This window comes from Pipistrellus kuhlii, unplaced genomic scaffold (assembly GCF_014108245.1).
Source record: "Pipistrellus kuhlii isolate mPipKuh1 unplaced genomic scaffold, mPipKuh1.p scaffold_m20_p_24, whole genome shotgun sequence".
Lineage (NCBI taxonomy): Eukaryota > Metazoa > Chordata > Mammalia > Chiroptera > Vespertilionidae > Pipistrellus > Pipistrellus kuhlii.
In genome coordinates, this window is record NW_023425523.1 from 5,448,542 (window position 1) to 5,473,947 (window position 25,406).

The 25,406-nt window shown below is 40.2% G+C and overlaps 1 protein-coding gene and 1 pseudogene across 1 annotated transcript; one reads left to right on the forward strand and one right to left on the reverse strand.

The window, feature by feature from the left end:
* The first annotated feature begins 8,361 nt into the window (after positions 1-8,361).
* LOC118727210 (calcium-binding mitochondrial carrier protein SCaMC-1-like) lies at positions 8,362-24,713 on the forward strand. The gene is made up of 10 exons (XM_036452771.1): positions 8,362-8,688; positions 10,262-10,388; positions 12,214-12,301; positions 13,808-13,919; positions 16,016-16,174; positions 18,280-18,432; positions 20,767-20,874; positions 21,511-21,678; positions 21,996-22,146; positions 23,738-24,713. Exons 1-10 carry the CDS (start codon positions 8,362-8,364, stop codon positions 23,908-23,910), a joined length of 1,566 nt encoding a protein of 521 aa, XP_036308664.1. The 3' UTR covers positions 23,911-24,713.
* On the reverse strand, positions 14,977-15,601 carry LOC118727214 (annotated as a pseudogene).
* Positions 24,714-25,406: the final 693 nt, after the last annotated feature.

A 25,406-nucleotide genomic window follows, 5' to 3' on the forward strand; every position in this document is an offset into this window, starting at 1 on the left:
AATTTCATAAAATGCATGGTGAAAGTTGTAGGAAAGAAAGCTCTCTTTGAGCATCTTAGACATTACTGATGCTCTCAAAAACAGCTGAGGAAATCTTTTAAAAAAACTGAAACCAGTCCTGTGACTGGGAGGCTCACTGGTTGATCATCAACCCATACACCAGGAGGTCATGGTATCATTCCCAGTCAGGCACATGACCAGGTTGTGGTCTCGATCCTCAGTGCAGGAAGCAGCCAATCAATGATTCTCTCTCATCACTGATGTTTCTATCTCTCTCCCCCTCTCCCTTCCTCTCTGAAATCAATAAAAATATATTTAAAAAAACTCAAACCAAACCAACCTTGAATCCCAAAACTGATGTGTTGATTTAGAACCAAATAATTTTTACAAGATCGTAAATCAAAAAAGAAGTGTTTTAAAGAAACCAAACCAAAGAGCAGCCACTAAACCAGAACCTCTGCTGGGCATTTGCTAAGTAAATTGGCACAAGACCAGAATACTATTGTATAATGTTTTGTATGGCTAGGCACCTGGAAAGCATTCTTAGAATGAGCATCATTTTCTCCTTTTCCTCCAGAGGTATAAAACTTTTGGGTACATTTTGAAATCTGTTCTATTTTTCCTTTGTAAAATAAGCAAGTTGATGGATTACAATACAAAAATCAAGTACGGTAGCTTCCATGGCAATCATGAGACAAAGACCATGCCTCCCATAACACCACGAGCTCTGTGTTAGGGCTACAAAGAGCTGGAATTCTGAAATGAATCAGTTAACAACAATGGACACATCTCGGTTCTGCTTCTGATGGTTTGATTTTGAGCAAGTGACAACTTGAGAAAAATAGTCCCAACCAGCACTGCCCAAACAGAACTTTCTGTAATGATGGAAATGTTCTCTGTTCTGCTCGATATGTTAGCCACATGTTGTTACTGCACATGTGAGATGTGGTTGGTGTGACAGATGAAGTGAACTTTAAATTTTAGTTTGAATTAATGTAAAGAGTCACATGTGGCCAATGGCTACCATATTGGGCAGCAAGCATTCCTCGCTCTCACTCTCAGGAGGCTCCTGAATGCCTGTCACCTGCCAAGCATCAGCCTGCATGGGAAAGGTGGGTCATCCAATGTCTTTGCTTTCAAGGAGTTAGCAAGGAGAAAAGCTAAACAGATATATGCTAATCCATGAGCTTCAATAAACGCAGAAAGCACACGAACACAGAGGAGAGGGCGTCACCGTAAAGTGAATCATCCATCTCTAAAACTCTGTGAATGGAACCCAGCAAACATGGACTGAGCACCTGTTTCCTGCCCAGCTCACTGTCCGCCTGCTGTCTGAGCACAGCATTATCACTCAGAGGCAGTAGCTGACAAGTACTACCAGTACTCTGATTCTGCAGGTTCGTCCATTCAATACTTAAGTGTTTATGTAGCAAGCACTTTAGTGTATGAAAAAAATTAATTTGAGATGGTTAAAGGATGATTTCAAAAGGATATGATGGGGAAAAAAAAGTGTATGGTGAGATGAAAAGACTTCTACTTTATTTTCCAATAACTAAAATTACCAGGAGAAGATTTTGGGTATATTTAGAATTGATAGTGTTTTAATTCAATTCAATTTTGTATTTATTGGTTTGACTTTGGTCAGTCATATTTAGAACGGATGGTGTTTCAAATAGTATTTCAGCTACCTGAAGCCAAGTCAGCAGCATTGACTAATAATAAAATGGAAATGAAAGAATTAGGCATGTTTGTCCACTTAAAACTACCCATAAAAAGACCAAATGAAAAAAACTACCTGTAAGTTCTGCATTCAAATATATTAGAATAAATACTTTGAGGAGCTATTTCTTAGAAAAGGTTATTCTATACTGTTAGCTAGATATAAATATATATTTCCCTTTCAATGTTCTTTTTTTTCTTGTTTACTGGTGTCTGGCTACAGTTTCAAGTCAGCATTTTTCTATGCATGAGGTCACGTCTTCTTTAACTCTTATTTGCCTTAAATGCCTCTAATTTATTGGATATATACATGTGTATTTTAAAAATGTATTCTTATTTTTTTTAAATGTATTTTATTGATTTTTTTAATAAAGAGGAAGGGAGAGATAGAGAGCTAGAAACATCGATGAGAGAGAAACATCGACCAGCTGCCTCTTGCACACCCCCCACTGGGGATGTGCCCGCAACCAAGGTACATGCCCTTGATAGAAATCGAACCCGGGACCTTTCAGTCCGCAGATCGACACTCTACCCACTGAGCCAAACCGGTTTCGGCAAAAATATGTTCTTATTGATTTTAGGAAAAAAGGGAAAGGTAGGAGGGAGGAAGGGAGACATTGATGTGAGAGAGAAACACTGCACGCTCCCTACCAGGGATCAAACCCCACACCTGGCTTGTGCCCTGACCAGGAATGGAACTGGTGATGTTTTGGTGCATAGGATGATGCTCATCTAACTGAGCCACACCGGCCAGGGCAACACATATATTTCCTCAACTATTATCTATTTAGTTGGCCAACATGCAAGTACACAATTAGAGGATAACAAAATCAAATAAGAGTTGGATCTCCTCCAGGAGTTGAGAGTAGGGAAGGTAAAACAGAAGAGAGTTGAGAAAGTGACATTTCCATAACAACCAGAGTACTTCAGAGGGAGAAACAATTACGTCCTGATGAGAACTTCAGAGAAGGTGCTGTGGAGGACGTGGCATTCAGCTAGACCTTGAGCCCCAGGGAAGCACAGGATCTGCAAATGCAGAGACGGAAGGAAAAACCATTTCTGACTTGAGCCAAAGCGGAGAGGCAGGAAAGCATAAAGTCAGGGAGGAGAAGAGTCTGGGTTGAAGCACAGGAAAAAATAGCTATAAAGATAGAGGAAGACCAGGTTAGAAACTGAATGTGGCCAGAGCCTGGTTTCCAGCGCCAGAATGAACAGTGGAGACTTTCTTTTGTAGGTTGTGGGGCAGGTGAGCCAGGGAATGAGAAATCAGAGCTGTCCATTAGGAACAATAACCCGATGGGAATATTTAAGATACATCGGGCTAGGAAGAGGCTACCGAGGGGCCAGTTCAAAGGTTAGCTATTACAGTTGTGCAGAGAACAGGTGATGAGGCTCTGAAACAGGCCCAGGCAAGGGACGTCACATGGGGATGGAATAAGGGGAAGAAGTAAAAAAAAAAAAAAAAAAAAACGACTTCAATTTTCTAAATCTCTGTGACAGAGAGGATGCTGGTACATCCAGCAAATGTAGGGGACGCAGGAGAAGAAACAGATTAGGACTGATTCAGAAAACATGCCCTTGTAAGGAAGAAATAAATTCACACTATATTCTGGAAATATGTATATTCGATTCACTGGGACTGATACCAGAGATGAAAATGGGTGATGCCCGCAGGACGTCTTGAGCTGGGTACTGCGATAATGAGTGTCCAGGTTACATGTGTGCAATGTTGCTTCATTATTCTCATATAGATACGCTCTCGGGCTGATGAGATGGAGAAGTGCCTCTTGTCACCTTCACCTAACCTCCTTGGTCAGCCCAGTGTCTGAGGTTTATAGATTTTTTTCTTTTTACTGCATTCAAATCTATAACGGAGATTCTTAAAATAGCACACAAGATATTTATCTTTCTTTTTTTTTTAAAAAAAAATATATTTTATTGATTTTTTACAAACAGGAAGGGAGAGAGATAGAGAGTTAGAAACATTGATCAGCTGCCTCCTACACGCCCCCCACTGGGGATGTGCCAGCAACCGAAGTATATGCCCTTGACCGGAATCGAACCTGGGACCCTTCAGTCCACAGGCCAATGCTCTATCCACTGAGCCAAACTGGTTTTGGCTGTTCTGGGATTTTTGTCCCTGTGTTGTCATTGGGCCTCAGGAGGTAGGGAAGTAGAGAAGACAAAGCGTTTTGCAGTGTTGACTGGATGGTCTTGAAGCCCTCAGAATGATTTCTTGTGGAAAGTTCTGAGTTTCCTTGTAGAAAATTTTAGAATATTTGTCCAGTGTTCTATTTGGGTTCTTTAATTTCCTTTGAGAATGTAACTCGACTGTCTGCTCACCTGTTTTTAAAGCACGTTCGGATCTAGCATCTCAGAATATTAGCTTTCTGTTTTCTTATCAGTGAGCACAAGCCTGAGAGTCCACACGGGAGGGTGACATTTTGGGAGGTGTGTTTGAGGACATTTGTTTCAGTGGCTCTTCCAGTGCCTTTAACTTCTGTCGTCGTTATCTTCGCCCGTCCATAACTACCTTGGTTGAGTTGTTTCAACATCATGGCCTCCACTTGAACAAAATAGTTGCAAAGAAGCAACCTTTCCTGTTAGTGCAACTGCTTTAGAGGTTTTTAAAGGACATGATCTTCTCCCTTTGTCACTCAATGAGATTTTTTTTTTTTTTTAAACAAGTCATCACTACAAAAAACTTGGGTTCTCCCGAAATGATGTTTCCTCCTTTCTGATGAGAATTGTGCAACTGGCCACATCTTCCTTTATCATATGTGTCTTAAGTGTTTCTGGTCTTGACTTTCTGTTCTTCCTTTAAACTGTGATGTCTTCGAGGCCATGTAAATTGAGACAGAACCCAGTTGGCAGTTGGCTCCCATCCTCCGCCCACCTGCAGTTCTCAGAGGGGCCAGTTTAAGGTGGTAACTTCTTCAGGGTAAAGGATCTGAAAATGACTACTTTGTGATAACTTGGGGCTTTCTCAGTTCATTGTATTGTGCACATTTGTAAAAATTCGTCTATTTATTGCATATTTCATAAGTGAACACAAATTAAATATATAATAACTGGGAGGCTAATTGAAAAGGGATGTTTTAACATTTTGATAATGTGAATTTCATATGATGGAACTTTTGGATTCCACTTATAGAGTTTTACTATAGCTTCCTTTATTATTAAATATTTGATTCCACTGGGTCTTAAAAAATCATATACTGTTTATTGAGAGAGAGCCACATACATTTTATTTTGTGAGCATTACTATCTAAATATTTTTATTGTGAGACATCTCAAAACCATTATGGCAAAGTATAAACACTTGATTATAAAAATAGAGTAAAAGTAAAACAAAGTAAGAAAATTAAGGAAAGTAAAAGACTCAATTGATTGTACTTTGGGATACGTCTATTCTGAATATAATAATTCAGTTTCCATATTATTTCCATAACAGGAAATAATATTTTATTTCTTTGAAGATTTATTTGAAGAAATACAAGCTAGCATACCACTTGTACTGGGTTGAATAGTGTTCTGCCAAAATTCATCTCCACCCACAACCTCAGAGTATGGTCTTATTGGAAAAGGGTTTTTGCAGATGTAATCAGCTAAAATGAGGTCACACTAGATTAGGGTGGGCCCTCAATCCAAGACTGGTTTTTTTGTAAGAAGACCGTGTGAAGACACAGAGAGACACACAGAAGAGGTCATGTGAAGAAGAAAGCAGAGATGGGAGGGATTCAGCTACAAGTCCAAGATTGCTGGCAACCACCAGAAACTAGGAGAGAGGCCAGGAAGATTCTCCATCAGAGCTTCCAGAAGAAGCCCACCTTGATTTCAGATTTCCTAAATTGATTGATTTAGGAGGCCTTGATTTCAGGCCTCCTAAATTGTGACAGAATAAATGTTTTTTGTTTTTATTTTAAGTCACCCAGTTTTTGTTAATTTGTTACAGCACATACATGGAGCATCTGGTAGGTACTCCATAAATGATGGCCAATTGATGCCCTTCAAAAGGGAGAATTGTCTATTGTAGTCTGAACAAGAGGCACTTTCATTTTAAACAAAATGCATTCTGATGAAGAAAAGCTTTTTTTCTCTTTCCTTCTTGCAGAAAGAATACAGTGGCTTAATACAAAATGCTTTTCTATTAGTTACATTTTAAAAAGTTTTGATCTCAATATTACATACATGAATTATAGCAAAAAAATTTACATAACTAAGAGGGATCAAATTTCAAGCTTCAAAATACTACTCACTGATAACATAAAGAGATTTTATCATTTATTTTCTGTCAACAACTATAGCTAGCTTGGCGCATACATTACATTGAGTTTCATTAACTTGACTATTTCTGAAAGATACCAATAAGACAGATAAACAGTATTTGTAACACATGATAAAAAGCAATGTATTTCTCTGGTTAGTGAGTTTTCATGATAGCATAGGACATAGAGGAAAAAAGTAAAACAATGATAAAATAGGAATAAATAAAATTTATTGTTTCATTGTATTTTTCTATATCATGAATGCATTTTATTTAGAGTGGATCTACTAGTATATACTTTTCATAGTATGTAATGAGCTTGGGGAAAAGTATTGGTTGAATAAATTATGTTTATAGAAAAATTATGTTTATATTAAATTATGTTTACATGGTCCATACATTCTTATGCTGTTATTCTGATGTTCTATCACCCTCTACTGGTCACTGAGCCAAATTACATTTAGTGGATTTCTTTCATAACTAAAGCATTTTTTGTTCATTTGCTAAATCTAAAAAATCTGTTCATGAATAAAAAATATATTGACAATAAGTTCTTCATAAATCATCTGCTTGTGTCTCTGTCAGTCTGCGAGTGCTTAATGTCAGTTAAAGACTCATTTATCTTTGTATCTCTAGCAGCCAGCATAGTGCTTAGCAGAGTATCTATATTCTGTAAATGGTGGATAAATGAAACAGAGGCAATTTGCATAATTATAACAGTCTTTATTTATCATTAGTTTGTAAAGTTCTTTGTTTCATAAATATCACCATGTGAATTCATAAAAAATTAAGTTATTTTCAAAATATTGACTTCATTTAGAATGCCCAAATTACTTTAATGACAAAATGTTTTAACAGTTTTAAACCTATGTTTATAGTAATTTTTAAAAAATATTTTTATTGATTTTTTACAGAGAGGAAAGGAGAGGGATAGAGAGTTAGAAACATTGATGAGAGAGAATCATCGATCAGCTACCTCTTGCACACCTCCTACTGGGGATGTGTCTGCAACCCAGGTACATGCCCTTGACCGGAATTGAACCCAGGACTTTCAGTCTGCAGGCTATGCTCTATCCACTGAGCTATATAGACGGTTTCGGCTATTTTTAAAAATATATTTTAAAATATATTTTTATTGATTTCAGAGAGGAAGCGAAGAGACAGAAACATCAATGATGAGAGAATCATTGATTGTCTCTTGCACGCCTCCTACTTGGGATCGAACCCCCAACCCAGGCATGTGCCCTGATGGGGAATTGAACACGGGACCCTTCAGTCCAACGCTCTATCCATAGTCATTTTGATTGTAATTTAAACTGGGTATTTTTCTGGTTACCTGTTATTCTGACTAATTGTGGCTTATTGAGGATGTTTATTAGTTAGATGGAAGACCAGAAAGAATGGTGGCTTCTGGCCTGGGTTTGTTTCTGTTGCACATAAACATGGTCCAGAGGCTGATGGCATCAGGATCCCAGTTCATCAGGATCCCACGTTCTGTCTTCCCGCTCCATCATGCCTAAGCTGTGCATACTAAGTGGAACCAACAGGTGCAGAGCCTTTTGGGGGAGTAGACTAGAATCAACTGTATGTCAAAGCTTCAGGTCAATAAATGTCAGTACTAGGTTTCTCCAGAACCCCTCAACCATGTCTCCTGCAATTCTCTAGTGCCTGGACTTTAGAAAACCCAGAGTCCTTAGCAGAGAGGCGCTGAGGCATTGTGGGAATGCATGCCATCTCAGAAGACAAAGGGAACTGTGTCAAGCTGGAAGGCCTGGGCATCAGTGTCTACACAGGACTGGGGTGAAAGGAGGCAAGGATTTCAAAGCGCCCTCTGGATGTTGCGACAAAGAAGTTCAGTGAGGTGGTGGTGGCTGAGATGAGGCTGCAGTGGTGCCAGGAGACAAGTGGGAGGCGAGGAAGCAGACGGGTTTTTGGAAACATCCAGGTTCGTAGAGGATGGATAAGACAGAGATGGGAATGGCGGGAAGGCTGTCCTGTCCAGAGCTCTCCTGCAGGGTCAGTGGGGCCCAACCGCAGGGCAATGACCTTCCCTGGGTGGAGCGGTGGCACCAGGTCAGACAACGAGTCAGCGCTGGGAGATGCTGGACACGGAACTGTGGATCCACACAGCCAGGGGAATGCACTTCCGGGCCCCATACAACCCTCTACTTCCGGGTCAACCTCTATTTCCGGGTTAACCGGAAGCACCTCCTGGTCGGCTCCTGCAGGACTCCCGTGAGGCCTCGTGCCCGAAGGTCCTGTCTGAGTGCGCCCACCAGAGAGCCCGGAGGCGCCCACTGTGGTTCCGGTGTCCTGGCCTCGGAAGGCTCGGAACCTGGAACCCGGAACCACAGGGGCTCTGCCAGGCGGTTGCCATGGCCGCACTGACGGCTTGGATCAGCCTCCTGGCGGCGGCCATGTCGTCTTGGTCTTCTTCGTGGAGGCGGCGGCAGGTGGCACAACCGAAGGGCGGGACAGCCTCGCTCGGGCCCAGAGGCCAGGGCAGCACCAGCGGGGCCATGCTGCGCTGGCTGCGGGGCTTCGTGCTGCCCATGGCCGCCTGCCAGGAGGACGATGACCCCTTCTCCTATGAGATCCTCTTCGAAGAGCTAGACCACAACGGGGACGGGGTGGTGGACATCATAGAGCTCCGAGAAGGGCTGAAAATCTGGAACTCCACGTTTGGCATAGATTCGGAGAAGGTGCTTGACTCTGAGAACGTGGCTCAGGCAGGCCAGGGGGACGTTGAGGAGAGGGGGAGGCCCTTTCTGGAGCTTCTTTCCGAGGCCCGCGCTGTAGGGGGTGGACCTCTCGTCTGTGAGCCCCTCCCGCACGAAGCCGTCTCCTGGGCATTTTGGGAAATGCCCGGTGGGGTTTCTGATGACTCAGTCACCATGTGCTGACCCTGCACAGAATCCTAGGAGCCTTTGTGAATGCGGGAGTAAAAGACATCTTTGATTAGGACAGTCCCACCTCAAGACAGGCACAGATGGGGCCCCAGAGCTGCTGTGTCTTTCTGACATCCACAGGGTTTGGGGAGAGGCAGACTCTGATCCAGGGGTTGACAGTACTGTAGCTGATGGTTTTTAGTTCACTGCCTGTTTTGAGTTCATTGCCCTAATTACTAGTAGGGGCGCTTTTCTTCTCTAGACGGGTCTTTGACTTGATTATTTAAAAATGGTTTAGATCAGCCATTCTCAGCCTGTGGGTCGTGACTCCTTTGGGGGTCGAATGACCCTTTCACAGGGGTCGCCTAAGACCATCGGAAAACACAGATATTTACATTACGATTCATAACAGTAGCAACATTACAGTTATGAAGTAGCAACAAAAATAATTTTATGGCTGGGGGTCACCACCACACGAGGAGCTGTATTCAAGGGTTGAGACATTAGGAAGGTTGAGAGCCACTGGTTTGGATGGAAGTGACAGCATGTCCAGAGAAAACAATTGTTCCATTTCCCCTCTTTCAATGCGGGACAGTCTTCAGGTACCACCCCACTTGTTGCACCAGTGAGATGTGTGTGCCTGTGTGTATGAAGTCCAAACGTCCCTGTGGCTTGGGGAGTTCCTTCAGTGCGCCCAAAACTGCTCCTTTGAATTAACTTTTATCTCCTTATCTCATACTTCTATCCTCCCACTCAGCTCAATCCCTTCAGATTAATGACTTAATCATTAATATGTTATCTTTAAGCATTTTAAAAAATGTGCTTTTATTGATTTTAGAGAGAGAAAGGGAGAGGGAGAAACATTGATGCGAGAAAAATATCAATTGGCTGCTTCCTGTCCACCAGCTACTGGGGATTGAGCCAGCAACCTGGCATGTACCCTGACCAGGGGTTGAATCTGGTGACCTCTTGGTTGATGGGCCGATGCTCAACCACTGAGCAACAGCGGCCCGGCTAGAATTTCACATATTTTATCTCATTTAATTAGTAGAGCGTGAGTTTCTGATGGCAAGAACTATGTATCTTGGTATCTTTATGCTTTCAGAGTATTTGGCATTCATTAATATCCACAGATCAATTCTTCTAAGAATCATAATTATTTGGAATGACGTGGCTATTGACTTTAGTGTTGCACACTTGTTTTTTTGTTTTTAAAGATTACTTACTTAGCTTTGTAGCTGTGATTGAAAAACTAGGCCAATGGCTTGGATGGAAATCATAATTAGCGTGATGAAACTCACCCATGTTGTATGATGAAACCCATGTTGGAATGGTGCAGGGGCTTCCCTTGCCATGTGTTTCTGCAATGGTTTCTGCTTTCCTGCAGGAAATTTTTAAAGCTGTAGATACCAATGCTGACTCAGGATTGGACTTCAAAGAGTTTTTGCGATACCTTAATGACCATGAGAAAAAAATGAGGCTGGCATTTAATAGTCTGGACTTAAATAAGGACGGTGTGTATGTGTATGTTTTATTCACAATTAGCTTAGCATGAATAGCAGTACCAAAGGATATGTTTACTAGCCTTTAACTAACTCCTGCTATCAAAGATTCAATTCTGTTACTTGTTTAGCAGCATTTTTTTTAATTTCTAAAAATAACATATAAACTGTATTTATTATTACAATTTCTGTGTGGTTACTATCTTTTTTAAAAATTAATTAATTAATTTTGGTTACCATCTTTTAATGAAATAGTTTTTGCCCTCTGTTATGCTACTTGGCTGAGTGGGTAGGTCTCTCCATTCATTTGCAGTATATGTCATGGTAGTTTAAAAAAATGATATTTGTTGTTTTCTTGTTTATTTTGAAAATATTTCAGTTGCAGGAAAGATAGGTAACACAGAAAACCTGTAAGAAAGTAAAAGTTACTTGTAATGCTGCTGTGTAGAGATCAGATTTAGCATTTTAATTTATTTTTATATTTCCTTTTAGACTTTTTGTTTGTTCTTTTTCCTTGGTTTCTTTTCTCTCTCTTTAGATACAATTGCAGTTACACTGATTTTTTAAAAATTATTTATTGATTTCAGAGAAGAAGGGAGAGGAAGAGAGAGATAGAAACATCAGTGATGAGAGAGAATCGTTGATCGGCTGTCTCCTGCACGCCCCACATTGGGGATTGAGCACATAACCTGGGCATGTGCCCTGACTGGGAATCGAACTGTGACCTTCTGGTTCATAGGTCAACGCTCAACCACTGAACCATACTGGCTGGGCTTACTTTTTTCTTTTAATGCTATCATGTAAGCATTTCTGCTTCATTTAATATTCTTCACATATATTTTTTAAACATATTTTTATTGATTTTAGAGAGGAAGAAGGAGTGAGAGATGGAAACATCAGTGATGAGATAGATCATTGATGGGCTGCCTCCTGCATGATTGGGGATCGAGCCTGCGACCTGGGCATGTACCCTTGGCTGGAATTGAACCCGGAACCCTTCAACTGCAGGCTAACTTGCTATCCACTGAGCCAAACCAGCTAGGGTGAAAAGAGTATTTTTTTTTTAAATATATTTTTATTGATTTCAGAGAGGAAGGGAGAGGGAGAGAGGGATAGAAACATCAATGATGAGAGAGAACACCATGGATCGGCTGCCTTCTGCACACCTCGCACTGGGGATGGAGCCCGCAACCTGGGCATGTGCCCTGACCTGGAATCGAACCCTGACCTCCTGGTTCCTAGGTCGATGCTCCACCCCTGAGCCACGCCCGCCAGGCTGAAAAGAGTATTTTTAATTTGTAGTTATACATAACCATGACTGGGAATTCGAAAATACTGTTTTTGGTAATAGATTGGTTGAATCTTAGAGGTTGGTTGAACTCCTGGGATGCAGAACTATTGGATGCAAATCCTCTATTGTATTTATTGTAAAAAAATCATGTAAAAGTGGACCCATACAGTTTAAGCATGTGTTGTTCCAATGTCAACTGTACATGAGTATTCTGTCAATGAAACAAATGCATAACAGTAAATAGATAAATAATCGATTAACATTAACTTCACATCAGTTTAAGACATGTTTTGCCAACAAATATTTTAGTGCCACATTTACTAAACATTTTTTATTTTTTAAAGTTCTGGAATGTAAAGCCCTTTTTAATGAAAGTGTAGTTGACAAAAATGTCTTTTACTTTTAGAGCTTTTTAGTCTTTAGGCTGTGAATATGAGATGAGAGGCCTATAAAAGAATGGGCTTTTTAAGACTGTTGTGTTCTAAGTATATTTTGCCTTGTTATCTTCTCAGAGACTTTAACTTGACCTTTTTTCACTTTTTAAAGGAGTAATAGAAACTTCAGAAATAATCGCTGGTTTGAAGTCATTGGGTATAGATATTACTGAAGCTCAGGCAAAAAAAATTCTCCAAAGGTCAGCCCTTCTTATTTTTAATAGTTTTCATTTTTGTTTAATATTCTAAGTTAGAAATGAATTTCTATAAATATAGCCCATAGCCCATTCTTCCCCCGTCCCTCTCTCCTTCTCTTCCTCTGTCTCTCCATCCCTCCCCCTCTCTTTCTCTTTCTCCCTTCCTTTATTTCAACATTGCTCACCTTCAGGATTTCCGTTAAGCTTTCAGCCCTCTAATAACTATGTTTGGTAGTCGGATGGAGTTATATAATTTAGTTATATATGTTGTGTTCAGTTTTGAAATGGTTCATAGTAAGAGGATAAATTCTACACCAATTATTTCATCTTGGCTAGGACTGGATATCATACTGATCCTTTTGTTGGTGGATGGAATTTGCTTTTTAGAATTTCCATTGAGAAAAATGCAACTTTTAGTGTTTTCTCCAATTTTCTCTCATTTAATTCCACCTTTAACTCAGATTTCAAAGAAACAACAGCTATTGTATTTTTTATTTTATTTTAAGATGCTTAAAAGTTGAGTAAGCCCTAAATTTCTCATGGTAAAAAGTGAGTCTTCTCTTTAAATTCATAAGTAAGAGGTTATTTTAAAGTTGATTTAAGAGCTATAAGTAGGGAAAAGAGGTTCAGAGGAAAAATATTAGAAGACTCATAAGGTATAAGGTTCATCCTTAGTCAATTTTATTCATTTATTCATTCAACAAACATTTATTGAGTGCTTAGTGCTAGCAATATAGAAGTGACTTTAAATAGCCTTTCCCTTTAAAAGAGCAAGGCACGTGTGAGAGAAATATAAGTAAATAATTAAAATTCTGTCAGCGAGGCATTCTACAAAATATCTGGTCAATACTTTTCAAAACTGTCAAAGTTACCAAAAACAAGGAATTTGAGAAACTCTCATAGTCAAGAGGAGCCTAAAGTGACATGATGACTACCTCAAAATCCTAAAACAAAAGAGGAACATTAGTTAAAAACAAAGGAACTCTGAGGATAGTGTGAACTTTAGTTAATGATGTATTAATATTAGTTCATTAATTGTAACATGTACCATAATAATGTAAGATGATACCATTAGAGGAAAATGGGTATAACTCTGTATTATATTCTCAGTTTAAAAAAAAATCCTCACTCAAGGATATGTTTTTATTGATTTTTAGAGAGAGAGAGAGAGGAAGGGATGGAGGGAGAGAGACAGACAGACAGACATTGATCAGTTGCTTTCTATATGTGCAACTGGGGTTCAAACCCCCAACCTAGGTATGTGTCTTGACTGGGAGTTGAACATGCAGTTTTTTCATGTACAGGACAATGCTCAACCAACTGAGCCACCCAGCCAGGGCTGTATTCTCAATTTTTATAAAAAATAAAGTATATCTATTTAAATATGAAAGTACAGCAATGTTCATGAAGTTCAAAGGAATGTTTTCTATCATAAATATGTAAGAAGCACTTAATTAACTTTTACCTTTGTTATAAGTGTTTAAGCATTCTTTGTTTTTTAAATTCTAGCATGGACAGTGATGGAACAATGACAGTAGACTGGGATGAATGGAAATACTACTTTTTACTTCATCCTGCAAAAAATATGGGTGAAATTGCTGGCTTCTGGAAGCATTCTGCTGTAAGATTAGTTTGTATTTTTTATATGTCATAAGTGTCATAGCTGTTATTGTGGTCAGTCACATAATCCCTATAATACTTTCAGCCTCAGTGGCTAATGAAACAGTAATCTCTCCTCATAGTGTTTTTTCCAATTCCCACCCCCACCCCCCAAAAAAAAGCCTTTCTCAACTGCATCCTAAAGAATATTATCTGAGTTTCTGAATCAGAAGAAATATGCATTTATAATATTTTTAGGGTACTGAGTCTCCATTTTCCAGAATGCCATCTAGCCATGTTATTTCCCAGAATGGCTTGCTACGCCAGCTCACTCCCACCAACAGTGCCAGAAGGTTCCTGCTTCTCTCTATATTACTGTGACTGGGTATTACCTAATTTTCCGATATTTGCCATTTTGTTGGACATAAAATGATATCTTGTTGGTTTAATGTGCATTTCATTGATCCCTACTGCATTTTATTTATTTATTTTTAAAAAAATATATATTTTATTGATTTTGTACAGAGAGGAAGGGAGAGAGATACAGAGTTAGAAACATCGATGAGAGAGTGTCATCGATCAGCTGCCTCCTGCACACCCCCTACTGGGGATATGCCCACAACCAAGGTACATGCCCTTGACCGGAATCAAACCCGGGACCTTTCAGTCCCCAAGCCGACACTCTATCCATTGAGCCAAACCGATTTTGGCAGATCCCTACTGCATTTAAATCTTGGTCTGTTTTTTCAAATGTATTGAGAAAGGATCGGTAGATAACATTTGTAAGTTAAGGTGTATGACATGATATTGTGAAATGACTACCACAGGAGGGTTAGCGAAGACCTCCATCACCTCACATAAATTACTGTTTCTACTTTACCTGGGACCCCCAGAACACGGTCATCTCAGAACTGGAAGTTCGTCCCCTTTGGCCAGCACCTCCCCATTTCCTCACTCCCCAGCCCTTGGCAACTACCATTCTCTCTCCGCTCCTATGAACCTGTTTTTTTTAATTTGTTTTTATTGTGGTTAGGAAGTAGGGTTTCCTGGTGGCTGTAAGGAGCAGACAGCACTGAGACTCATGAGTGCAGGGCTCCCCATTTGTGCAGGGGACCACGATGATGGATGTATTTGACCCCACAGCTCTCTGGGATGAGCGGCTTTTCAGCCACCCTGTCTTCAAACTCATCCTCATTAAATGTAGTAAAACCCAACTTCTTGGAGTGGATCTTCTGGTGACCAGGGCACTTGAACTTGGCTCTGCGAAGGGCCTCAATCACATGCTCCTTGGTCTGCAGCTTGGTGCGGATGGACGTGATGACGTGGTCTGGGGCTTTCCAAAGGCACCTGTCTGGAGCCTCTCAGCTCCCACACAGGGCAACATCTTGTTGATGCGGATGATGTGGAAGGGGTGGAGCTGCGCTGGAGGTGAAAGCCATCTTTGCCAAGCTTTTGACTTTGTACTTGTTGGCACAAATACGGGCAGCTTCTGGGGCTTTGGAGGAGAGCTGCTCATATTCATCTGACACCATGTGGCCACAGAGTGGGAACTTGTCCACTTTTGCCTTCTTCCGCCCCATTTTGATGGGGATTATATTGAATCTATAGGTGGTTCTGGGTAGTGTGGACATTTTAACAATATTAACACTTCCTACCCATGAGCACCATATATCTTTCTATTTATTTGTGTCTTCAATTTCTTTCATCAGTGGGCATTGATTTTATAGTAAACCTATATCTGAATGCATTATTAAAAATTATTTGGTCTAGTACAGTGGTCGGCTAACCGAGGCTCGCAAGCCACGTGCGGCTCTTTGGCCCCTTGAGTGTGGCTCTTCCACAGAACACCACGGCCTGGGCAAGTCTATTTTGAAGTGGCGTTAGAAGAAGTTCAAGTTTAAAAAAATGTGGCTCTCCAAAGAAATTTCAATCGTTGTCCTGTTGCTATTTGGCTCTGTTGACTCATGAGTTTGCCGACCACTGACCTAGTACAAGTGCTAAGAACATCGTTAGTCTTCATTATCAGGGAGATGAGAGATGAAAAAAAAAACTTGTGATTTTTAATCTTTGTAAAAGAAAAGTATCCTCTTAATGTATCTAGTGTTTCCATTTTATTAGATGATTGACATAGGGGAGAGCATAGCTATTCCAGATGACTTCACTGAGCAAGAAAAGAGTTCTGGACGTTGGTGGCGGCGTTTGGTGGCAGGAGGAATAGCTAGCGCGTTTTCAAGGACGTGCACGGCCCCTTTTGACCGTCTGAGAGTCATGATGCAGGTGACGGCGTTAAAGTCATTTGAAAATTCCTTGATAATTTTCAAAAGAAATGTTTTGGCATTTTTCATACTAGTCGTTAAAGTTGTGCATTTTCTGAAAATGTAGAAGTGTTTACATTTTTAAATTCATTTAATTTATCAAGTGTTTATACTTTTCTCTATAAACTAGTTCTGTTTTTACGTTTTATCAGGTAATTGGCAGAGGAGACATCTTATTTTTGATATTAAAATATTTTTTAATTTCTTTTTTTTTAAATTAATATTTTACAGAGAGGAAGAGAGAGGGATAGAGAGTTAGAAACATCGATGAGAGAGAATCATCAATCAGCAGCCTCTTGAACACCCCCTACTGGAGATGTGCCCGCAACCAAGGTACATGCCCTTGGACCAAAATCGAACCTGGGACCTTTCGGTCCGCAGGCTGATGCTCTATCCACTGAACCAAACTGGTTTCAGCAGATTTCTTAATTTCTTAGAGGCTTATATGCTGTTTAAATGAATTTTTATTTGAAATAATAATAGAACCACTCTATTAGATCCCCCCCCCCCGAAATGTAGCTAAATCTATTAAAGAAGTGATAAGACACCATTAGTCTAGTTTATTATTAATAGTTATTTCTAGCTTCTGACACTGCCTGATAGCATGGTTCTACTCTACTATTTAAGTACTAAGAATCTACCTAAAAATGGAAATTAAGTTACTTGGAGTATATCATTAACTAATATCTCTTTAGAGTTAATGTTTAATTACTTTTTATTTTACTGAGTAATGAATTGTTAATGGTAGTTATGAAATACTGCATGATTTAATCTGTTAAATAATTAAAATTTAATTTGCTGAATATTTTCTTTTCAAGGATACAAAAATTAATAATATACAACATAGTGAATTTAATTTGTAATTAAATTTACACACCTTGGTATTTTATTGTCTTTTGGATTTTTGGTAACATCATGAAAATTAGTATTGGATTTTGAATAGGTTTTCTTTTGTTGTTTGTGGGTTTAAAAAAGTTATATATATGTTTTAAATATATTTTATTGATTTTTCAAAGAGAGGAAGGGAGAAGGATAGAAAGCTAGAAACATCAATGAGAGAGAATCATCGACCAGCTGCCTCCTGCACACCTGCCATCGGGGATGTGCCTGCAACCAATGTACATGCCCTTGATCGGAATCGAACCTAGGACCTTTCAGTCTGCAGACCGATGCTCTATCCACTGAGCCAAACCGGTTTTGGCTAAAAATATATTTTTATTGATTTTAAAGAGGAAGGAAGAGAGAGAGAGAGATAGAAACATCGATGATGAGAATCATTGATCTACTGCCTCCTACATGCCCCCTACTGGGGCTTGAGCCCGCAACCCGTTCATGTGCCCTTGACTGGAATCAAACCCAGGACCTTATTCACTGAGCCAAACTGGCTAGGGCTCTTTTGTTGTGATGTTTGATTTTATTTTCTAAGATCTTAGAGAATCTTATTTTGACTCAGATTTAGAGGGTGGAACTGAGCTGCCAAAGGTCATAGCCTCTGTCTCTTGGCGATCTGTTCCTGGTGTTTTTCTTTGTCTTCCTTCATTCTCCTGGCCCAGTGGTCGGCAAACTCATTAGTCAACAGAGCCAAATAGCAACAGGACGATTGAAATTTCTTTGGAGAGCCACATTTTTTAAACTTCTTCTAACGCCACTTCTTCAAAATAGACTCGCCCAAGCCATCGTATTTTGTGTAAGAGCCACATTCAAGGGACCAAAGAGCCGCATGTGGCTTGTGAGCCACAGTTTGCCGACCACTGTCCTGGCCCAGTTCTGCAGCCTCGGGACTCTGCACTTCTTCCTTAGTTTTATTACTGTGCTGCTGCTTCAGAGCAATAGCTGATGGGAGAGTTGCAGGACACGTGAAGCAGCAAGGTGCTGAATCTTGGGGACTTCAGTCCTGGGTTTCACACCTTCTGTGTTTTGGAGCTTTCTGACAACAGACTGATGGACATCATCATCTTTAGAGAAATTGGGAAGTTTGCAGATTCTCCCTGCTCTTCTGGGCCTCACACGATGAGGCACAGCCCTATTAGTTAGGCTAGAATATCTTCCTTCTCTTTGTTTTTATAGGTTCATAGTCAAGAGTTAAGGAGAATGAAGATAATTGGTGGGTTTGAGCTGATGATAAGAGAAGGAGGAATTCGTTCTCTTTGGCGAGGAAATGGTACAAATGTTTTCAAAATTGCGCCTGAGACGGCCATCAAGATCGGGGCCTATGAACAGGTAAAATGCTATCATCTGTGGGATTTTACAACAAAAATCAGCTTAAAAATTTAATGTTTTAAAAAGTCCAGATTTTCATGAGAGAAAACTGGAGTGTCAAGCAGTAGATGTTAACTTAAATATAAGTGGTTTTGTTCTCATTTGGTTACTTTCATTTTTATATTGCTTTTGTTTATAAGAAATGTTTCATGGCCTACCCATTTGGCTCAGTGGACAGAGCATCAGCCAGCAGACCAAGGGGCCCTGGGTTCAATTCCAGTCAAGGGCATGTAACTCAGTTTCAACCGGGCCCTGGTTAAGGTTGGTGCAGGAGGCAACCAACTGAGTGTTTCTCTCACGTCGATATTTGTCTCTGTCTTTCCCTCTCCCTTCCACTCTCTCTAAAAATCAATGGAAAAATATCCTTGGGTAAGGATAAAAGAAAGAAATGTTTCATAGATTATAGTATATTATCATAACTGATGTGTATTATTAGTTCTTTTAATTTCAGTATCACAGTGAAGGAAGCCCTCTAAAACATTTCAACATTGGTTTTCCCTTAAGCAATTTGAATGTTTTATTTTAGATTTGTTAATCTGATTTAAGATTTTAGTTGTACTTAATCAATTAATGTTAAGGTGAGCTATATATGTTTTTAAATAGTGTAATCTATTAGCATCACATGAGAGTCCAAGAGTGCTCTATGCACATCTCAAGGTTTCCATTTTCTGGGTTGGCCAGGCTCCGACAGCTTCAGAAAAGGCCCAGGAAAGAAAAGCAGAGAGATGCCATAGTCATGTCTCATGACCTCACTAAAAGCGGCAAGGAGTGGGCAACACTGACCAAAATTCTGAGATTTTACAATCCATTTTCCTAGAACTTCAGGCTCAGAAAGCACATGGTCTCCCTTCCAGGTTAACACAGGAGGCAACATTTCCACAAAGCTTTGGACTCAGATTGCAGTATCTGTGTCCTAACAGGGTCACATATTGTTGGTTTTAATTATGACAGCACCCCACAGCTAGTCACCAATTTCAGTACTTGTTAGGGTTCATTCTGAGATGTTGTATCAAAGAAATACCAAGATACATTAGCTTAAATGTGCTAGAGGCAAGTGGTCCAGGGCTAACGGTATAGCTCTGCCATCTTCAACACTCAGCTTCAAAAGTCACACCCCTCTGCCATTTCCCAAGTAGAGGAAAGAGCCATCCAAAAATCTTTAAGAAGACGTCTCATAATTTGCATACTCAATTTCCCCTCTTTCTCATTGGCCAAAATGAATCACTTAGCCACCCGACCTAGCTGCAAAAAAGATGAGGGAAATGTAGTTTATTGTTGAGTTGGCTGTTACTAAACAGAAGATAGTAATGAGTACTAGGAACAGACAGCAGTGTCTGCCATATCAACTGCACCAATCATACTTTCTGATGGGAAGTCACTGATTTGAGAACCGGAGAGTTAATTCTTAAGAGGAACTGAATTGCTTTGATGTGAGACCACTAGAAAAGGCAAACAGGAAAGCATCTTGCCTAGGATAGATAATCTGTTTGCTAAGCTTATCTTGGATTCTAAATTTGTTTCCAGTTTTAGTCTCAAGAAACTTGACTTATTTAGTTTATATGAAGCCTGACCTTTAGGCTGGTATTTCTGATTTTCTTATTTCTTTAAAAAATATTTTTATTGGTTTCAGAGAGGAAGAGAGAGGGAGAGAGATAGAAACATCAATGATGAGAGAGAATCATTGATTGGCTGCCTCCTGCCCGCCCCCCTCCCACTACTGGGGAATCAAGCATATGCTCTTGACTGGAATTGAACCTGGGACCTTTCAGTCTGCAGGCTGATGCTCTGTCCACTGAGCCAAACCAGCTAGGGTGCTTTCCTCATTTCCACTTGTGCTGTTGCAGTATCCTCCCTGTTTCTTGAGCTAACCAGAGCAAACTTGTTCCTTGTAACAAACGCAATTTACCTGGTTATGATTCCTGATTACCCAGTTACCAAGGAATATTTAGTACCTTCCACATGGAAGGTGAGAGGCTAAAAAGAGATAAAAGTTAGATTCCCTGCACCCTTTATGTCATTTGTATGCCTTTTATGAAAATGCTTACATATGACATTCATGGAAATGCTTAAGTGACTTAATATCGCTGACTTATTCTTCAGAAAAAATGGGAAGAGGCTCTTATTATCTTAGACAATTGCATAAAAATTGAAACAAGGTATTCTACTAGATGCTAATTCAGATATCTATAATACTTTTCCAAGTAATTTTATAGTACTAATTAATATTATAAACTTAGAAACAATATATAATCCATTTCAGTAACATTGTACATTTCAATACTTTTATTTATACAGTATAAGCAATGGCTTAGTTTTGATGATGCTAAAATAGAAATTACTCAGAGATTTATATCTGGTTCAATGGCTGGTGTAACTGCTCAGACCTGTATTTACCCCATAGAGGTATGTATTATTATAAATTTTTAATAAAGTAATACTTTCTAATTTTTTAAAGACACAAGTGAATCACAGATCAATTTTATAGCTACTGGATTTAAATCTCATATCAAGTATCAATTGGCCTTAGTGCAGTGGTTCCAAAGCAGGCTGGCCACAACCCCCAGCCACCCAAGCAGAGGCTGGGGTATCTGGAATATAGTTACTTTCTACAATTGAAACTTTGTAGCCTGGAGCAGAGCCAAGCCTCCTGCTCGCTCAGTGGTGGCAGCTGTTTCTGTTTGGATTTGTTTACCTTCTACAATTGAAACTTTATAGCCTTGAGTGGAGGCTTAGGCCAGCTAGGGCAGGCAGAAAGTTTGGCTTCTTCCATTGCCTAGGAAACCCAAGCCCAGTAAGGGGGTTTGATTGGATGTATCGATTAGAGCCATAGTGATGAGTTATATTCTCCTGTTTAAATTTTTTTTTTTTAAAGCTCATGCTTGAGTCAGTTAACAATGAATCAAAATTATGTTTAAGATTGCTTTCTTTTTTTATTTCTATGATAATTAGTAAACATGGTGATACACCATAGCTTTCTAGATTGCTAGGTGAGCTGAGTGACTCTGGTAATATGTTTTCAATATGTTCTTCCACATTTAGGTGATAAAGACCAGACTGACTGTAGGTAAAACTGGAGAGTACTCAGGGATTATTAATTGTGGCAAGAAGCTTCTGAAACAAGAAGGTGTTAGGACCTTTTACAAAGGCTATGTCCCTAACATGCTAAGCATTATACCTTATGCAGGCATAGAACTCAGTGTTTATGAGGTGAGTTTATCCCCATAATGTGACATTATGTGTTATGTTGGAAAATTTGGTGCAATAACAGTTTTTATCCTAAAAATTGGTAATAATTACTTTTCATGAAATAGCTTCTGACCTGAAAACACAAGTCTCTCTGAATGAGTTCCCTCATTTATGAAATTTATAAAATGGAGGCAACTCTACTGACTTGTCAGGTTTCTGAGGGATTAACTGAAAGTATCAAGAAGCTCCTCAGTAATGTTTCCTGTGTGAACAATGAATTTCTCCCGCTTTGATCTATACAGTAGTTAAAGGGTGTTTCCTGCTTTCTCCTCCTCCAGAGTTTGAAGAACTATTGGCTCGAACGTAATGCAGAAAGCTCTGTAGAACCTAGCTTAATGATTTTGCTGGGATTTACCACGTTATCCAACACCAGTGCTCAGGTAGCCAGCTTCCCTCTGACCCTTCTTAGAACACGCATGCAGGCTCAAGGTGAGTGTGTGGGTTTTTAAATGAAGTAAGAATAAATTAAAAAAGCTAATAAAATTGTCCTAGCTGATTTGGCTCAGTGGATAGAGCATAGGCCTGCAGACTGAGGGCTCCAGGTTTAATACCAAGGTTGCAGTTTGATCCTTGGCCCCTTGGTTGGGGTGAGTGCAGGAGGCAGCAATCAATGTCCCTCTTTCATCGATGTTTCTCTCTCTCTCTGCCTCTGCCCCTCCCTTCCACTCTCTCTAAAAATCAATGGAAAAATATCCTTAGGTGAGGATTAATAGCAACAAAAAACAAATTTTAAGAAGCTAATAAAATAAAGAAGTAATAAAAGTATCAATTCCATGAATTAAAAATAAAAAAACAAAGTTAAAAAGTTGAAACAGGTTGCTTTAATTGAGTAGAAATTGATTTCAAAGTCAGAAAAACTGTAGGACTGCTAAATAAAAAGCTAACTTTCTGATTGTTAAAGCATGACCTTGAATGATGGTAGAGCCTTTTGTGGAGTTTAGATCTCCTTTCCTTTACAAAGTTCTCTGTGGAACTCTCCACATTTGTCCTGGTGCTCGTTCTCCAGAGTTACGGCTAGGAAGCACCGAGCAGAGCAGTAGGAAAGGTTTTCCTTTCCTCAGATTGAATCAGCAGTAACTCAGTATGAACTTGGAATTTCTTTGCCACAATCTGCAGTGAGAACTTAATACCTTTGTGCAGTTGAACGCGTTGTTTTGTTCTCTTTGGCGAGGAAACATAAAACAGAAGGGAGGGCATCTGCTTGTTCCTCTTAGGTGCAAAGTCAGGAATTTAGGTTTTAAGAAAATACCCTTCAAGCTGAAAAAACAAAACAAAACAAACCTCTCACATAATCCTGTTAGTATCTTCCTGAGTAAATTCCTTGCAGGCGTCCTCAAACTTTTTAAAGTGGGGGCCAGATCACGGTCCCTCAGAGAGCTGGAGGGCCGGACTATATGAACTACTAATTCCTACTGTAACACCTCGGCTGCGATCACTGCCCAAAAAACCTGGCAGGCCGCATGTGGCCCGCGGGCCGTAGTTTGAAGACGCCTGCTTTAAGGGGTTCTGTGGTAAGCAATATTCGTTTACACTCTCCCCCCTCCTTCTTTTTGGGAAGATCTTGGGGTTTAATTTACATGGCATTCTGGGTGGGGAAACTCTCCATCCATCCCATCATCTGCCCATGCCTCAGCAGACTCTGGACGTCACACCCCATTCCCAGTCTCCTGTGATGTCCCTCACTGAAGACTTCCGGTGCGTTCAGCCAAGCTCCTGCAGGAGCGGAAGCCTTCATGTCTGCCGCAGCTGCACAGCGCACTGGCTGTCAGGCACTTGAAGTGTCGTACAACTGAGAAACTAAATTTTTAGTTTCACTTAATTTTAATTAATTTAGATTCAGATAGCCACATGTGTCTAGTGACTATGGTATTGGACCACATGGGACTATTCTCTAGGTAGGGAATCAGGTGTACTCTGAAGTAATTTCACCCCCTGTAAATTCTCGTTAATCACTGTACTATCTTACTATATGAAGATTAAATATTAAATTACACTGATTTCCCCCCCCCCCAATTTATAGCGCAGAAGGAAAAAACAACTACCATGATTCGTCTCGTTCAACATATATACAACAAAGAAGGAAAAATGGGCTTTTTCAGGGGCCTCACCCCAAATATCATAAAAGTGCTTCCTGCAACAATCATCAGCGCTACGGCTTTTGAACTAGCAAAAAGACGGTTGGAATTAGCTTAGAAGTGAAATATGAAATTGTTGTCATTACTGTATCACTTAATTGTAAGATAATACCTGGGTTATAAAGAGAAATGGATCTCTTCCTAAAAGGAAAGTATCAAATAATTGTTAAAACATTTTCTATTTACTTATTTTTTAGAATAAAATCTATAAATGAAATAATCATTTTGGTAAAGTAGACCCAATTATTGCATCAGAGGTCAAAGTCCCATGCTGCCTTTTTTAAAATTAAGAAATTAAAATTTATTAAGTGCCTGCTATGTGCCAGGTATTATTTCAAGACATTTTAAAAGGTCCTCTTGCTTAATTCTAATAACCATATTAGAAGATTGAGGAAGAGAGGGAGGGAGAGGGAGAGAAACATTGATGTTAGAGAAACATCAATCAGCTGCCTCCTGCATGCCCCCTACTGGGGATTTGGCCTACAACCTGGGCAACCTTTTAGTGCCCAGGATGACGCCCAACCAACTGAGCCACACCGGCCAAGGTTATCCCAATTTTCAGTTGAGGAACTAAGTTTAGAGAGGTCAGTGCTTTGGAAAGATCTTTTAACATTCTCTCCCTCATTAAGGATTGCTCTCGGCAGGGCCTCTGTTTCACACGAAGGCCTACTGTTTGCTGTAATCCCCGGTATAGCTTGGATATTTTGTAAAATCTCTTAAAGTGATGATTGGGCTGATTGCCCTTAGGGTACAGCTTCTCAGTTCTCTTAGACTGAGTCTTCCATACCACTTTCCAATAAAGGCACCGGGATTCCTTAGTAGAAATAGCCAATGGTAGGACTTGGGAAGGAAACATACATGAGGAGCATTTGGAGAACTTAGTACCAGAAAGAACTTAGCTAAGGAAGGTCATGTCTGCCGTATCCCACGTTATGTGGTAAGTCTGTCTTCCCTGTGCAGCGAACCTCGAGCCTGAATCTCCCTATTTGAGAGGGTGGGCCTGAGGCGTTGTAACAGGCGCTGCTGGCAGCCGCTGCCCACTGTCTCTCAGGCAGAGCCCACCACCCAGCTGTGGGGCAAGGTGGACCCTCTTTTGGCCACTGGCCGGGCTTGCTGTTTTCTGCAGAAGACCCGAGTTTCTCCATTTTTTGTTTTTTGCCCCCTCCCTCCCTTTTTTATTATCCCTATTTATTACTGTTACTTTTAGGTGCTACTTTAAAAAAAAATTCCTTTCCGATTTAATTCCTCTGCTTCTTAGGGCAGAGTTCTGATAACAAGGTGTGCATTTTTGTGCTTGGAAAACAGGCCCGACCCGCTGCTGTGGCTCAATGAGTTGAGCTTCCTCCCGAGCACCAAGAGGTGGCCCGCTCCACTGGGATGGGGGCATACCCCGGGGTTGGCAGCAGGATCCCAGGTAGGGGGCGTGCAGGAGGCAGCTGAAAGGTGCCTAACACCTCTCTCTCCCTCTCCCTTCCGCTCTCTCCAAAATCAATAAAAAAGAAAACAGGCCTGGAGATGTGCAGCGCCAGCGGAGTGCTAGGAAAAGTCAGAGAT